The sequence below is a fragment of the Bubalus kerabau genome, chromosome X (assembly GCF_029407905.1).
Source record: "Bubalus kerabau isolate K-KA32 ecotype Philippines breed swamp buffalo chromosome X, PCC_UOA_SB_1v2, whole genome shotgun sequence".
In the NCBI taxonomy this organism is placed as follows: Eukaryota; Metazoa; Chordata; class Mammalia; order Artiodactyla; family Bovidae; genus Bubalus; species Bubalus kerabau.
This window is the reverse complement of record NC_073647.1, coordinates 69,716,212-69,733,481: the sequence shown is the minus strand read 5'-3', so window position 1 is coordinate 69,733,481 and position 17,270 is coordinate 69,716,212. Positions and strand designations below refer to the sequence as shown.

At 50.4% G+C, this 17,270-nt stretch overlaps 1 protein-coding gene across 4 annotated transcripts in view; it reads left to right on the top strand.

Moving 5' to 3' along the window:
* TSC22D3 (TSC22 domain family member 3) overlaps window positions 1–17,048 on the top strand; it is a 66,670-nt gene extending 49,622 nt beyond the window's left edge. For 2 of the 4 annotated variants that reach the window (XM_055565694.1, XM_055565695.1), the window contains exons 3-4: window positions 14,206–14,257; window positions 15,442–17,048. In XM_055565694.1, the coding sequence (XP_055421669.1) occupies window positions 14,206–14,257; window positions 15,442–15,672 (283 nt within the window). In that variant the 3' untranslated portion in view covers window positions 15,673–17,048. Of the gene's footprint in view, window positions 1–13,101; window positions 13,479–13,685; window positions 13,826–14,205; window positions 14,258–15,441 lie in introns of those variants that run through there. The other 2 variants (XM_055565696.1, XM_055565697.1) reach the window with 2 other exon arrangements.
* Window positions 17,049–17,270: the final 222 nt, after the last annotated feature.

Genomic DNA, 17,270 nt, shown 5'->3' with positions numbered 1-17,270 from the left:
TTACTTGCTGATACCCTTTTAAACATCAGTCACTCACATTATCCCCCTCCCCATAAGCAGTAGCCACAACTTGTGAAACCATGGAAGCAACAAACTGGAACTGGACAGGAAATTAGAAATGCTAGACTTTGAAAGAGCAGTGATAAGGCTGCTCATATGGTGAGCCATTTTACCAGCAGTGTTTGGGGACAGGGCCCTTACCCCCCATTCACATGGCCCTTCATATTTAGAAGCCTTCTAAGTGTCCAGGGGGTCTGGGGTTAAGGTGGAAAAAAACTCTGGCCTTCTGATATGTTTTCTTCCTAGTTGACCAAGTTCATTTAAAACGGGTGCTAGACAAAGACAGAAATATAGATCAATGGAACAAAATCGAAACCCCAGAGATAAATCCACGTACCTATGGGACACCTTATCTTTGACAAAGGAGGCAAGAATATACAATGGAGAAAAGGCAATCTCTTTAACAAATGGTGCTGGGAAAACTGGTCAACCACTTGTAAAAGAATGAAACTAGAACCCTTTCTAACACCATACACAAAAATAAACTCAAAATGGATTAAAGATCTAAACGTAAGACCAGAAACCATAGAACTCCTAGAGGAGAACATAGGCAAAACACTCTCTGACATAAATCACAGCAGGATCCTCTATGACCCACCTCCCAGAATATTGGAAATAAAAGCAAAAATAAACAAATGGGACCTAATTAAAATTAAAAGCTTCTGCACAACAATGGAAACTATAAGCAAGGTGAAAAGACAGCCTTCAAAATGGGATAAAATAGTAGCAAATGAAGCAACTGACAAAGAATTAATCTCAAAAATATACAAGCAACTCCTGCAGCTCAATTCCAGAAAAATAAACGACCCAATCAAAAAATGGGCCAAAGACCTAAACAGACATTTCTCCAAAGAAGACATACAGATGGCTAACAAACACATGAAAAGATGCTCAACATCACTCATTATCAGAGAAATGCAACTCAAAACCACAATGAGGTACCATCTCACGCCAGTCAGAATGGCTGCAATCCAAAAGTCTACAAGCAATAAATGCTGGAGAGGGTGTGGAGAAAAGGGAACCCTCTTACACTGTTGGTGGGAATGCAAACTAGTACAGCCACTATGGAGAACAGTGTGGAGATTCCTTAAAAAACTGGAACTAGAACTCCCATACGACCCAGCAGTCCCACTGTTGGGCATACACACCGAGGAAACCAGAATGGAAAGAGACATGTGTACCCCAATGTTCATCACAGCACTGTTTATAATAGCCAGGACATGAGAGCAACCTAGATGTCCATCAGCAGACGAATGGATAAGAAAGCAGTGGTACATATACACAATGGAGTATTACTCAGCCATTAAAAAGAATACATTTGAATCAGTTCTAATGAGGTGGATGAAACTGGAGCCTATTATACAGAGTGAAGTAAGCCAGAAAGAAAAACACCAATACAGTATACTAACGCATATATATGGAATTTAGAAAGATGGTCACAATAACCCTGTATGCAAGACAGCAAAAGAGACACAGATGTATAGAACAGTCTTTTGGACTCTGTGGGAGAGGGAGGGGGGGATGATTTAGGAGAATGGCATTGAAACATGTATAATATCATATAAGAAACGAATGGCCAGTCTAGATTCGATGCAGGATACAGGATGCTCGGGGCTGGTGCACTGGGATGACCCAGAGGGATGGTACGGGGAGGGAGGTGGGAGGGGGGTTCAGGATGGGGAACATGTGTGCACCCGTGGCAGATTCATGTTGATGTATGGCAAAACCAATACAATATTGTAAAGTAATTAGCCTCCAATTAAAATAAATACATTTATATTTTTTTTAAAAAAGGCCATTCTTATAAATGCCTCATAAAAAAAATAAATAGGTGCTAGAGCCGTGTTTCTCAGGGAGCCCCTCCCCTGCCATGTGCACTGGTAGAGTCCCTCTCACTTCTTCTTGTTATTACTCTGTCTGAGGACTCAACTCCGTGGACCAAGCCCCTTATTGCAGCAGCCTACTGTTGAAGAGAAATCACCCAGCAAGATGACAGATGCGTCTGGATTGTCTCCTAACTGTGCTCAGGCCCCACTGCCCCAAGAGGTCCAAGAGTGTCTGAGAAACTCCGTCTTCTCAACTGCTGAGTTAGTAATTGTCTACACTTGGCCATTCCTCAGTTTCCATGTTTACTTGAGTTCTTCTGTGACTCTGTCAACAAACGCCATGGTATTATTAGTTTTAGCAAATAACAGGATGTCAGAACTGTTAACCAGGGTTCGTTACTTTGCTGTTAGAGCTCTATCCCAGGACATAGGGGCCAGCGTTCCTCTTGTTTTTTAAGATGTATGAGATTTGTCAGGAAGCCTTTCCTGGGCAGGCCCAGCGTGCTCTGCTCCGTCTATAGGCCTTTAAGGCTGCTCACTGCCAAGGCTCCGCCCACCAAGACTTGGGCTTTTCTGACTTTGCTTGATGGCACAAAGACATCGGGCTTCCCAGGTAGCGGTAGTGGTAAAGATGCGGATTCAACCTTTGCGGATTCCATCCCTGGGTCAGGAAGGTCCCCTGGAGGAGGGCATGGCAACCCATTCTCTTGCCTAGAGAATACCATGGACGGGGAGCCTGGTGGGCTACAGTCCATGGGGTCATGCAGAGTCAGACACGACTGAAGCTGCTTATCACTGAAGCGAGTTAGCATGCACAAAGATATCTGACAAAAGAAAAAAATCAATGTGAATAGTTTGAATTTTCCTTTTCTTGTGCTTTACTCTTACACTCTTACAGTGCCCTTTAAAAGCAGTCCGTACTTGGTAAGGCAGCTTCGGGACTTAACATTCGTGTGGAGAAGGGCGAGGGGATGGTATTTCAGGCTGGCACTAAGAATTTCCAGGCTTTTGACGCAAAGTATGTTGTTCTTCCAATCCCGCCCCCAACACTGCCTGTCTCAAGGAGTGAGAGGTTAAAAGGGTCACTCGGTTGCTGACAGAGAACCAGGAAGTCCAAGCCTTGGGGGAAACACAGCCTTTGTTTACTTAAGCCCCAAACCTAGCAGGCAGTGTAAATTAAACATAAAAATAAAATAAGATACCAAAACACAGGCCGGATGCATACCACAGAGAGCAGTGAATTCCCCTTCTGCTCTCCCTGGGGAGAGGGGGAGTCAGTGAGCCTCAAGGGCGCCCTCCTGGCCAGGCAGGCGCTAGCAAGCCACGGGATGGGATGAGGTGGTAGGGGCAGGGGAGAGCAAGGCTTGGCTCAGGGTGGGGATGGGTACATTGGCAGAGATCCTGGCCAGTCTTTATAGTCAGCCCAGCAAGCTCCTGAGGGGGCAGTGAGTCACAGCCCTCCAGCCAACCTCAGAATGGATCCATGTTTGACCAGGCAGTGACAGCCACAGGGCTGGAGTAGAGCTGGCTTTTGTTGAAGGGAGGTAGGGCTGGTTAATTGACCAGACTGTGCTGTTGGAAAAAAAGCAGCCTCTCCCCATTCTCACCCTCTCTCCAGGTTCTTCTTCTCCCTTGTCACCCTGATGCCCACCCCCATACCTCTGACCTCCTAGGCCAAGAGTACCCACCAACAGCTGGGAAGTGTCTCAGAAGCAATCTGTTCCTCATAATGGAGAGGCCAAATTTGCCAAAGGTTGACTTATAAATGAGAGCAGATTGGGGTTATCTTTCTAATAGTGGCTCTCATTCATTTTCTGATTAAGCTTTTAGGAGTAAGAGGGAAAGAGGTAGCCAAACAGGAGAGAGAAGGAGATGACTGAACAGAAGTTAGGCTCGGAATGGTTGGATGGCATCCCCAAGTCAATGGACATAAGTTTGAGCAAACTCTGGGAGATAGTGAAGGACAAGGAAGCCTGGCCTGCTGCAGTCCATGGGGTCACAGAGTTGGACATGACTGAGTGACTGAACAACAACAGTGCTCAACCTCATCATGGTGTGTGATACAAAGTGGGTCATGGTGCCTGGCATTATGGTGACTCTTCAGGTAGACCCTGTTGCGGCTTTCACCTGTAGGCCAATGATTCCCAAAAGCAGTTCCATGGACTGGAGCCACAAGCGCTGCATCCACATCTCCTGAAAGGACCTTCCCCAATCCACAGACATTCGTATTCTCCTCATCTGGACCCGTTTCTTGCTCCCCGCAGCCCACTGGCAAGGTGTACCTGCTGGGTTTACTCATCTTATGCTGATCGGCCACTGAATACTCTGTTGAAAGTAATACAAAAATTGAGTTTATCCCAATTTAAATATTTGTAATTGATAGTGGCAGAATGTGGCACTCTCCCAGGGCTTTTGCATGGGGAAAAAAAATTCCTAATTCCTCAAAGTGTCAAGAATTCCATTAGAACTCTAAGGTATGACTTGGAGGGTGGTGTTGGTAGGCACTGCAGTAGTCTGGTCAGGCAAACAGCTTGGACTGAGGGGGAAATTTTCCTCAGTGCCATTCAAATCATGCTTCTCAGACCATCAGTCACATATGATGCCTATGCCAGGACTGGGTCTCCTTAGAACTGATCTCATGAGGAGCCTGCAGGAATCATCTCGTAGGCATTCATATGATTGATGGTACACAAATGGTGCTCGTTTTTATTTCTTTGAATGTGTGATTGACCTCTTTGAAAACTGTGGGCCTGGCAGCACCAGCACTTCCTTGCAGCCAGTGGACAGTGTGTAGTATCAAGCTGGTTCCCCTTATACCCACCTGACTTCCACTCCCAAGACCCTGTCACCCATGACCCTTGCACACCTATGACCCTTATACTCAGTCATCCTTGGATGTCAGAGTAGAGGCTGTGGCTTGAGACACTCTGGCTGGGTCTAGAGTATCCTGCCCTGCCACCTTGCCATGTCCTATTGCTTTACTACCCCTCTGGGGTCACGAGGAAGCTGGCATCAGCTGAGAGAGAGAGAGAGACAGAGATTGAATGATGCCCTGGGCTTGCCTATCTCGGTGAATTGTGCTTAGTTGCTCAGTCGTGTCTGATGGTTTGTGACCCTATGGATTGTAGCCTGCCAGGCTCCTCTGTCCATGGGGATTCTCCAGGCAAGAATACTGGAGTGTGTTGCCACGCCCTCCTGCAGGGGATCTTCCCAACCCAGGGATCGAACCCAGGTCTCCCACATTGCAGTTGGATTCTTCACCGTCTGAGCCACCAAGGATGCCCAAGAATACTGGAGTGGGTAGCCTATCCCCTCTCCAGCAGATCTTCCCAACCCAGGACTCCTCCATTGCAGGCAGATTCTTTACCAGCTGAGCTACCAGGGAAGCCCCTCTCTGTGAATTAGACTTCGTCAAAGGCCGAAAGGGTGTTTGCATAAGTGTGTGTGCGTGTGCTTCTGTGCTGCTCTTTCTTCCTGATAAGGTGTGTATTCCTTGCCAGCAGTTCTCAAACCCTGGGCAGGGGGCCTTCCTTAACGTCTCCCAGCACTCCTTTGAGCTCCCTGGCTCAGTTCCCATGGCTGGGGAGGGTGGGGGCAGAGGGGCTGTCCAGGGAGGAGCTTGCCTTGTTTCTCTCCTTTCTTTCTGTTCTGAGAGTAGTGTGTAGCCTGCCCCTTCCTGCCATTGCCCCACCTCAACTGGGCTGCCTTCTTTCCATCCAGGAAGCCCGAGGGAGGGGGGGAGGTGGCTGGAGAGCCAGAGGCCCACAGAGTCCCACAACAGAGGATCAAGGAGCCACCTCAAGTGAGCCTACTGTGAATAGCTCCACTGTGAGTTAAGCAAGGGCCTCAGGAGTACAATGTGGGAGCCCGGGGAGGCTCATAATACTTACCCATCCTGGCCTGGGAGCCTCCCTGCGCCTGAAGAGGCCGGCATTATTACCAGCGTTTTGTTCCCCAGGGAACCTGGACCACTTCAGAGGTCACCCATTCTATCGCGGGGGCCCGCAATAGAGCCAGGTGCTCCACCTCAGAGCCCCTGGCCTCTTCACAGGCCCCTCGTCTGCTGGCTCAGCGCCCCCAACAAGATCCTCCTGGTTCTCATCTTCCAAGCATTGCCAATCATCGCAAGTCCTTCACATACCACTCAGAGTAACCCCAGCAACTGCCAGAAAAAAATGGCTTGCCTTGGAATTTCGGCTCTTGTGGCCACTCCATAGAGCAGAAGGGCTGGGAAGAGGCCCTGCCAGTGTCGGTCGCCCTGGCCCAGAGAAGCTGGTGGAGGGCTGGTGCAGACGAAGAAACACAGAGAGTGGCCGTGTTCTTGCTGCTTCCTCTCCCAGCCTCTGGGAAGGCTGTTGAGCACAGGGATTCCCAGAAGGTAGGCTACGATGAAGGGGGTTATTTGCCCACCTGAAGATGCTCACTAGTTGGGAGGGCCATATGAACAAGGATGAGACCACTAGAAGCTGGGCAAAGAAGGGAGACCAGGAGGTTGGCAGACAGAGGTGACCACCCTGCCCATGCTAAACATAGATCTCCCCCTTATCAGAAGGAAGACACTGGCAATTGTGAGACCCTTAAGGACCTGTGCTTTGTTCCCTTGGTTTACAAAGGAAGGGAATCAGAGTGAGGGACCCTGGCACTGTCAACCACCATGTCACAGGAGCCTTAGGTCCCACGGAAATTCCAGGTTTTACGACTGCTCTGTTGCATGCTAAGTGGCTTCAGTCGTGTTTGACTCGTAGCAACTGCATAGACTGTAGCCCACCAGGTTCTTCTGTCCATGGGATTTTCCAGGCAAGAATAGTAGAGTGGGTGGCCATTTCCTTTTCCAGGGGATCTTCCTGACCCAGGGATCAAACTGGAGTCTCTTATGCCTCCTGCATTGTCAGGTGGGTTCTTTACCATCTGAGCCACCAGGGAAGCCCCTGTTATCCCTGTCTAGATGGACAAGGACCAAATGACGGGTGGGGAGAAAACAAGTGTGCCCAATTCTCGGGAATGGAGTGATGATGGTGGTATGGCCCTCCCAAACCCCAGACTGCCATCCTGAGCACCCTGAAGCCCTAGGCTTTTTCCTGAAGTGAACATTTCACTGACATCTAACCAGTAGGGAGACTTCAGAGTTCGCCACAGGCCTAGGATATTGTAGAAGGAAGCACAGCTGTTGACCTGTACTACCAGTTTGTTTATTTGTTTTTTTTTTTAATTTCCATAAAATGTGCCTTGTACTTTGAATAGGTGTTAATCTATTTTGATTTGAGTTGAACTGAACTAAATTGAATGATAATGGCAACTAGTGTGGGGAGGAGGGAGGAGAAGGGTATTCCGTTTACTGAGGTGAATTTGACATTCTCTTTTTTTTTCAAGAATGTCTGTTTCATACTTGTAGATGGGTAATGGGGACAGTGGAAAATGGGAAGAGAACTTAGAAAAATTATGGAGGTAAATTTTCCCAGCTGCAAGGCATAAGGAGAAGGGAGACAAGCATAAATATTGACACAAGGTTCATGAAATTTAAGATCCACTGAACTAAACTGCATTCCTGGATAACGTTGCCAATACTTCCAGTCTTGCTGAGATGCCAACACAAACCGCCCCCACCCCCTGCAAAGTGAGACGCCAGAGGTGGGGCAACCAAGGTGATTTGACAAGAGCCCTTTCCGGCTTCTTTGAATGAGGGTCAGAAGGGTGGAATGCCTTGTCCAGATGGGGCTTAGCTTCTGCCTGTCATCCATAGTGTCACTGGGAGATTGTTTGTGAAGCTCACATGGGACCCTGTCCGGAGGGAGCTGAAAGGCACAATTCATTGCTTCTGCCACCATTCGGTGCCAAGGTTTGGCCCAAATTGGTTGCTAGAGCCACTTTTCCAAGACAGTGTCCCTCTCTGCCCCAGTTCCCCTTGGGCTCCCTGCAGCCCACCGCTGCCTTCTGCATCTTCGCCCACAGATTCCTCCCCATTTTCCTGCCCCCCAGAATCGACATTCTGGGTCCCAGCCATGTGGGGCAGTTCACGTGACCCACTGAGGACAAGGCACTTTGTCTGTCACTGTCTTTCCTTCTTGCTTCCCTCCTTCTGGACTTTGGGGATTTTCCATGAGGCCAAAGTAACCATGTAAGTGGCAGCGTCCTTCCTGTCTGTATTCTCCCACCCCTGGCGTGGAACCTGAGGGCAAGAGAGAAGAGAAGAGTGAAGCCAGGACAAACTAAATGATGGCATTTCAGCCTCCTTTCTCCCCCAGCCTCTTCAGAAAAAGGGACAAGTAAGTACTTAGAGGTAGACAGAGCTTCAGGCGGAGGGGGTGCGTAGGGGAGTAAGTGGGGAGGATCGTTTGCAGCCACCTCATCAACTGTGCTGACGCTCCGGTGCTCAATAGCCTTTATGATTTCCTTGTCTGGCTCCTAACTCAGCGTTTCCTTGGTGGCCAGTCCCATACCTTCCCACATCTCCTGACACAAGACCCTGTGTTTTGCTGGCAACAGGGCTGAATCTTGGGGGTGGAACATATCCTGTAGAAAATAAGGAAGACTTGCCTATAAATAGTTTCCTCTGGGCTGCGTGGTACACAATGCTTCAAGTGACAAAAAGGGAAGTGAGATGTTCCCCCTCCTTGCCACCCCCAACCTACCGCACCCACCCCAATCTGGTCCCCACACCTCGGCAGCATGCTCAGATCCTGCCCACGAGTTCTGTGGCCCAGACTGGCCACTCTCCGTCTTCCTGGGCTGTGGGAACCCGAAATAGGAAGGGGCTCCAGCTCTAGAGAGTCTGGCTTTTGAAGTAGAAGAGACTGGTGATAATGTTGAGACACTTCTTCCAGTTCCGAGGGAACAAGTGTCTCAGCATCCAGCCTCAGGTGGCTTCCAGGGCCACCTGAGATGGTGGGAGTTGAGGAGCTGACTCGCTCTCCTGCTGCCCTCCATCTAGAAGGTCACCCTGGGAGGGGGAGGGTCAGCTGTGTCTGTTTAACCACAGAAACCCACAGCTGTAGGGCTAGGATCAGAGCCGGCAAAGGAGCCGGCTCATCAGCTGTGTGCTGGGACTGTGGGAGCTTTCAGTCCAGCCTGTCATGTAACTCACGGCATGGGAGAAAGGGAGTCGGGAAACACACACGTTGGGGCGGCTGTGCTGTTGAATCCTTAGGCCACTGTTTCCTGCCTGGGGCCCACGTCCACGGGGCACAAGGATCCTGACAGCCTCATGGATCAGCACTTTACTCAGAAACTTCAAATCAGATCACAGATACCCTCAACAGTGCACACTTCCACTCACTGCAAGGTCTGGTGCAGCTATTCTGGACAGAGGAATTTTCCAGTGTGCTCAGGGTTCAGCAGAAAGCCTTCTGGCTTCCTCCAATTTCTCCCTCTCCCCCTACTACCCGCCACATCTCCCTTATGCCTGCTGTTTGAAAATCTTCCTACAGGGACAGTTTTTATTTAGGTTGGTGGCCTTAGTTTAGCAAACCCTGGGGTCCAGGGATCCAGCCACAATTTGTAAACTGAGAGCCATGAGGCCTCACGGGAAGTGCTTCTCACTACCGGTTGGTGAACTAGAGGTGAGCAGGGGAGAGAGATCCGCTGAGTGTGGGCTGAACTTGGGACATTCTTTCCAAGTTGTTTTTTTAAACTACATCCCTGATATGAGCTTGTTTTCTTGCTCTTAGTTTCATTCTTCTAAAAGCTGAGCACAGCAGGAATGAGGGGAAAGAGTTAATTAAAGGCGTCAGTTAGTGGGGCCCTGGGGACTTTAGGTTTGACTGGATTATTATTCTGAGACTCCCTATGTCATGTGGGGCGCTGTGTAGTCCATCCTGGGAGCCACCTGGTGGGAGTCATAGTTTCAATTTTCTAGACAGAGAGGGCTTTCATTGAGGACTGCATAGCTGCCTTTTGAAATAATGCAGGTGAGCAAAGCCCTCTTATAAACCTCATTTAGACACTTTGGACGGAGAAGGCAATGGCACTCCACTCCAATACTCTTGCCTGGAAAATCCCATGGATGGAGGAGCCTGGTGGGCTGCAGTCCATGGGGTAGCGAAGAGTCGGACACGACTGAGCGACTTCACTTTTACTCTTCACTTTCCTGCACTGGAGAAGGAAATGGCAACCCACTCCAGTGTTCTTGCCTGGAGAATCCCAGGGACAGGGGAGCCTGGTGGGCTGCCATCTGTGGGGTCGCACAGAGTCGGACACGACTGAAACAACTGAGCAGCAGACACTTTGGATATTCTTCTGGTCCCACATCCTGCTAGTTTCCTAGACACTTCTAGGTGGGCCTGCCCCCACCTTTTCTTCCTCCCTCACTACTTTCCTGGCACCTCCAACACATACACCAACTGCCTTGATTCACTCATTCAATAAACTTAACTCCCTGCCCCACTAGTAAGTATAGTAAGAACAAACTTGGTCTCTAGGTCAGTAAGACCTGGGCTGGAGTCCCAGCTCTATAATTTATTCACTGCGCCACCACCTTGGGCAAGGTAGCCTCTCAGACCCTCTGTTTCTTCATCTGTAAAAATGACAGTAACAGCGCCTACACTGCCAGGTTTGTAACTCAGCCAACACAGCGTCTGGCCCATAGCCGAAGCTCAGTGTATGGTAGCTGTTATTGTCAGCGGGTCTCAAACTGAGCTTATTTCTAATTGAAGTATAATTAATGTACAGTTACAGTACATGACTTAGTGACTGAGCAACAACAACAATGTTCAGTTCAAACACAGCCTTGCTAGCAAACTTCACCTCTTTGCTTTTCCCTCCCCAAACTACCTGGAATTTTATGCCTCTCTCTCCATATAAGGGAGTTCCCATTGAAGGAGCCGGTTTTTCTCCTCTCCTATGCCCTGTTTTCCTGGTGGTGTTTTTTTCCCTCCTGACCTAGCTTATTTATCTCTCTTTTTTCTTTTCATCATCTCCCTTGGAATCTTGAGGTGGGTAGCAATAGTGAGTTTAAGAAAGATTTACAAGCAAATGAAAGGTCAGCTCAGACCCTTTCTGGACCAGGAAAGCTATGTGACACAGAAGGCAGATTAAGATATCAGGGAATTCCAATATCAATTAAGCTCCAGATTTAAGAAGGTTTGGTTTTTTGTTGTTGTTGTTGTTTTGCTCAGATAATGTTCCTGATGATCTATAAATACAGTCTGCACTTTGTTCCATCTACTACACGCAGCTTAGTGTGAACACCTTGTTCAGAGAGTTTCTGACCTGAGGATAACCTGATATCCTGAGATTGGGATTGTCTCCCAGCCAAACTGGGGTGAAGAAAATCACCATCCGGGGCTAGTGCAGTAGGTTTGCTTGGGTAGATCTGTTTGTCAGTCCTTTGCGAATAGAATGATCTTTGTCCATGTATTACTGCTGGTGGGGTCCAATGGAGGGCTTCCCAGGTGGTACTAGTGGTAAAGAACCCACTTGCCAATGTAGGAGACATAAGAGACGCAGGTTTGATCTGTGGGTTGGGAAGATCCCCTGGAGAAGGAAATGGCAACTCACTCCAGTATTCTTTCCTGGAAAATCCCATGGACAGAGGAGCATGGCAGGCTACACACAGTCCACGGGGTTGCAAAGAGTGGGACACGACTGAAGCAACTGAGTACACACACACTATCCATTGGGAGCTTCACATCATACTAAAAAATGTTGGCTGTTTGGTGGCATAACTGCACTGGCAGCCTAGAGAAAATTAAGGCCTTCAGATGAGGCTTAACTGGGGCCTTGGCCAGGGTGTCCGTGCCAGGCACCTGGTTAGGTGAAATATCCTGAAGCAAATAATAATAACCTTTGCTGATAAGAAGCCCCCAGTACTTTTCCAATAGTGTGATTGCACTAAGTTATTTCTTTGGACCATAGCCTGAATCACAAACTGATTCATGGGTACTGGCCCTAACTTCATCCAAACTATTGTATATGTAGTGGAACCCGATGTTCTCCTTATGGTCCTGAGTTGGTGTAAATAATACTCCCAGTTGCGTCACCTGTCCCTTGTTTCTCTAGATTGCTCCATCTGTCTGCAGTTCTCCTTCTGTCCACTAGGTGGCCTAACTTAGGAAAGAGCAGGATAAAAGGACTTCGAGCCTCTGATGGTTTGGTTTGTTTTTGTTTTTTAAGATTGAGGCTAGAAAGAATGAAAATATATTTTGATGGAAACGTGTAATTTTTAGTAGGCAACAATCACCTCATCCTCCTTGTGACTTGGAATCTGTTTATGAAGTGCCCTGTAACCCTGTATATGACTGGACCCCATCACAGGGCAGATATTCTCCTAGGATGGTTTATATATAGCCTTGATTCATAATTTTGTTGTCATTAGCTGTTTCTAGGAAGGTAACACAATCTTGTCTTTAAGGACATGAGGGACTTCCCTGGTGGTCCAGTGGTTAAGACTCTGTGCTTTCAACGCAGGGGGAGTACGTTCGATCCCTGATCAGGGAACTGTAAGATCCCACCTGTTGTGTGGCATGGCCAAAAAATTTAAAAAGTATTTTCTGGCATCTTGTGGTCACTGCAGTGCCCACTCCCCTCCTGGCTCCTCCCCATCCCCTCTGCCACCTGCCAGCCCCAGCTGCTCCCTTGTGCATGTTCCCCAATTCATCTGAGTTCCTGAACACTTAGAGTGTCTTCCATACAAGCACACTGGCACATGCAGAATGGTTAGTCTGTGCATGCCACAGAGCTGTGCATGTGTCAGTACATGGACAGGTACATCTGATGATGAGGTGAGTGGATAGGTACTGGGGATAGGGGCAAGCCAGTGGGCAAGCTGGCTGGGAGAGGAGACCTGCAGGTGACAAAGTCTGTGTGCAGGAGAGAGGCCAAGAAGGCAGGTGGCAGGAAGGAGTGAGGATACTGGTGGTGAGGGTGGGTATCCAGGGCAGCAGCCTGTGATCGCATGGCAAAGACAGGCGAGTGTGCTGGCTGACATCTGAGGAAGAGCTTTTAAAACCTGCGCCACCCTCTACCAAACTATAATGGCATTTGTACTTCTCATTTCTCTAAGAAATCAGCTCCAGTTTGGTTTTTACCAATCTCCAGAGCCCTCTTTGGAGATGCCAATTGGCACAAGAAAGTGCTGAACTGTTTACAGTCCCAGCCTAAGGTTCAGGGAGGGGATGTGGTTTAACTGGGCCACAAAGTCTGGTACACAACTCATTTGCATGGCCCCTGACGCCATGTGACGCAGCCGGCTCCTCCTATATAAAGAAGAAGGAGCCGAAATATCTCCGAGTCTGGGTTGGACCGGCGGCCGTGGAGTTTGTGACACACTAGGTGACACCCCTCGAGTCACTTCCCTTCAACTCTGGAACGCACGCCCGGCTTTGGGTCCTCTTGGCAGCCTTCGCCCCCCTCCTAGCTCCAGGGCCCAACGCGCAGAGCCCAGCCCCGCGCAGCGCGCCAAGCCACCGGCGGCCGCCCAGCCTGCCCAGCCCAGTCCAGCCCACAGCCCGGCCAGAGCTCCCCGGCAGCCCAAGCCATGAACACCGAAATGTATCAGACCCCCATGGAGGTGGCGGTCTATCAGCTGCACAATTTCAACATCTCCTTCTTCTCTTCCCTGCTTGGAGGGGATGTGGTTTCCGTTAAGCTGGATAACAGGTAACGGCTGGCCACAGCTCCCGAGCCCGGGCGCCGGCGGCGGGGGCTGGGCTGCGAGCGGGATCTCCGAGTGAGCCTTGTGCCGGCGGCCTCCGTTCCCCGCGGTGCAGCATCCTGGGAAGGGGCGGAGGTAGGGGACGCGGGCGGGCGGGAGGGGGGGGTCACCGCCGCGCTGGGATCCGCCGTCGGAGCGTCCCTGCGGCCGCTGCGCCGTAAGAACGAGCTGCCACAGCCGGAGGCAGAGGCAGCAGGGCTGGGCGGGAGGCTGGCCGCGCGCCGTGCGCCGTTGGGGAGCAAGCCGGAAGCTTCTGAGCCGAGGAGGAATTCCTAGCTAGCTGCAGAGCTCGGTAGGTTTGCCTTGGACCTTGTGGGCCGGCGCCGTAGTGGGCCGGCGCCGTAATGGGCCGGCAGCCCGCGACTCGCTGGGCCGCGCGCCCCCATTGTTTGCATGTCGCCGAGCAGGCCACGCTGGCCCGTGCACCCCCGGACCTGCGCGCCGCTCCCCGCAGAGCTCCAGACAGCAGTGGCCGGCAGCTGGCCTGGATGGGGAGGTGCAGCTTCCTGCAGGGGCCAGAGAGGGACCTGGGGACAAAGTGCCTGAAACTCCCGGCCAGGGCTGCGGTAGAGAGGAAGAGCTGGGGCAGAGAGAGGACCTTGTGGCCACCACTACCAGGTACTTAAGACTGTAACCAAGTGGGTAACGTCGCTTTTCTTTTTGTCTTGACAGTGCCTCCGGAGCCAGTGTGGTGGCCTTAGACAACAAGATCGAGCAGGCCATGGTGAGTGGCATCACTGCGTCATTGTCATTCCCAGACCTGGCTTCTGCTTATGTAACTCAGGGTAGTGGTGAGGGGGTGGGTGCAAAAGCCAAGAGCATGGGGAAGCTGACAGCCTGTCTCCTCTTCCCTTAGAGGCCTTAAGTAGAGTCCCATAGGAATGGCACCTTTAGGGCATTTCCAGTCCACACTTGCTGGGCCCTCTCCTTTCCTCCTTCTCCTCCTTCTCCAATCGCAGGGCTGTACAGCCATGTCTGGCTCCCTCCTGGGCCCATGGCAGGGCAGGGAGCTCAGACACCTGCATTTGTCTACATCCCACACTTGGCAGGGGCCAGAGCTCATTGGATATAAGCACACTGCAGTGCCTCTGCAGAGCCTGGGCTGGGGTCAGGAGTTGGGAGGAGACAGGAGGCAAAGCACCCCCCACCACCACCGCAATCCCTTCTCCCTCTCCTTACCAGGTAGAGGTCATATTCCATTAAGCAGCCACAGTGGCTGCAGGGCTTTGGGGCAACGAGCAGTTAGCAGCCACTTCATCGTGCCCCAGAGCCTAAGGACACTGTTCTCTGCCTCCAGTGCAGTCATCCAAATTCAGAGAGGATGCGGCCATGCTGGTAGCTTCCCCCAGGGCCAGTGTCCTGTCTGGCCAGGCTGCAGAGCAGCTGCAGCTCAGTATGCTGGTTTATGAGGAGTGGGAGAGGCTCCAAAATAGCCCATTTTCCTCTCTTGGTGAAGATGTGTCAAGCAGACTGACTGTAGAGGGTGCATTGCAGTGTTCCCTGGGATCAGGGCCAGCAGCGGGACCTTATGTGGAAATGGAGATAGAGCGAACCACCACCAGCCAGCATAAGTTGCACCCAAAAGGTTCCCAAGAGGCCAGCTTTGAAAGTTATTAGAAACTTATGGGGGGAGAATCCTATGTAGTTCAAAGCTGGGCTCCCAACTCAGGCGTGGCCCCGATCCCATGGCTCTTCTAAGCGTGGCTTTAGGTGCTTGGGAGAAAGGGGCAGGAGGAGCAGGGCCACACAGGGCCAGCATGCTGAGGGAAGTATGGTGGTCAGTGATGTGAGAGACAGCAGGCGGTCAGTGATGTGAGAGACAGCAGGCACCCCAATGGCCAGGGCGCAGTGCTGCAGAGGGGCCGCCATGGCTAATGGATGCCTCTGTCGTCATCTCCTCCGGGACAGGATCTAGTGAAGAATCATCTGATGTATGCTGTGAGAGAGGAGGTGGAGATCCTGAAGGAGCAGATCCGGGAGCTGGTGGAGAAGAACTCCCAGCTGGAGCGGGAGAATACTCTCTTGAAGACCCTGGCGAGCCCAGAGCAGCTGGAGAAGTTCCAGTCCCGTCTGAGCCCTGAGGAGCCAGCTCCCGAAACCCCAGAAACCCCCGAGGCCCCCGGTGGTTCTGCGGTGTAAGTGGCTCTGTCCTCAGGGTGGGCAGAGCCACTAAACTTGTTCTACCTAGTTCTTTCCAGTTTGTTTTTTGGCTCCCCAAGCGTCATCTCACGTGGAGAACTTTACACCTAGCCTAGCTGGTGCCAAGAGATGTCCCAAGGACATGGCCACCTGGGTCCACTCCAGTGACAGACCCCTGACAAAGAGTAGGTCTCTAGAGGCTGAGTTGCATGGGGCCTCATCACCCCAAGCCAGTGAGCCTCTAATGCCACTGCGCCCTGTGGGCTCCCAGGGCCTGAGCAATTTAGCTGCAGCTGGCAAAGGAGAAAGGTAGTTTGAGACGGGCCGCTCCAGAAAGTCTAAGGGGTCTGTTTTTTTCATTTCCATGGACATCTTCAACAGCTTCAACCTGACAACAACTGTCCTATGAAGAAACCAATTGTGGTTTAAGCAGAGGCAACCTCTCTCTCCTCCATTGCCTCACCAGGACAGGGCCACAGTTGGGAGAGATTGAGCCAAGTCAGCCTTCTGTTGGTGAATATGGTGTAATGCATGGCTTTGTGCACAGCCCAGTGTGCGATTATGGCTTTGGGATGACCGCTTACAAAGTTCTGTTTGGTTAGTATTGGCATAGTTTTTTCTATATAGCCATACATGCGTATATATACCCATAGGGCTAGATCTGTATCTTAGTGTAGTGATGTATACATATACACATACACCTATGTGTTGAAGGGCCTAATCAGCTTTGGAAGTATTGAGTGGTCCCTTATCTCTTAAGGCTAATTCTTAGATTTGTTCATTTACCAAGTGGATCCAGTTTGTCCTTTAGGTTAAGTAAAACTAAAGAGTAAAGGCAAGAGTACACCCGTGGCAGAGTCATGTTGATGTATGGCAAAACCAATACAATATTGTAATTAGCCTCCAATTAAAATAAGTAAATTTATATTAAAAAAAGAGTAAAGGCAGGGAGGGGGCCAGCCTCTAAATGCCTTGCTGCTGCAACCTTGGCCCCATATGTCCCCTGAATACATGTGAGGTCCCCTTCTGAATGCCAAACCCACCATTCACTGGTGCTGACTACATAGAATGGGGTTGAGAGAAGATCAGCTGGGACTTTGTCATCGGAAAACTTTTTTGTTTTTAACGGTTGTGGAGAACTTGCAAGTGCAGAGAACGATCAGCTTGCCGGTGTCCTCTCATGGACAAGGGAATAACTGACCCAATGATGCCTGGGTGATGTGCTCAGGGAGCTTGTCTCTAGGGAGTTGTGTGGCAGTGAACACGTCCCACTTTCTAACACCTTATCCTGATGTTATGTCTCCAGGATTTGGATTTGGATTTTTCAAATGCAGCTTGAAATTTCAATAAACCTTGCTCTTTTTTTTTTCTAAAAATAAACCTGGTGTCCGCCTGAGCTTAAAACAGAGTGGGTGGCAGAGGCTCTAACGGTGGTTGGGGGCACTGTTTTTCTGACTCATCTGCTCATGGGCATCACCTGAGTGGCAGGCCTGTGCTACAGCCATGACCTTGCGTAACTGTCCCAGCACCCCCATTGTACGGATGAGGAAGCTGAGGCCCAGCCCACTGAAGTGACTTGCCGAAAGTCACACAGCTGT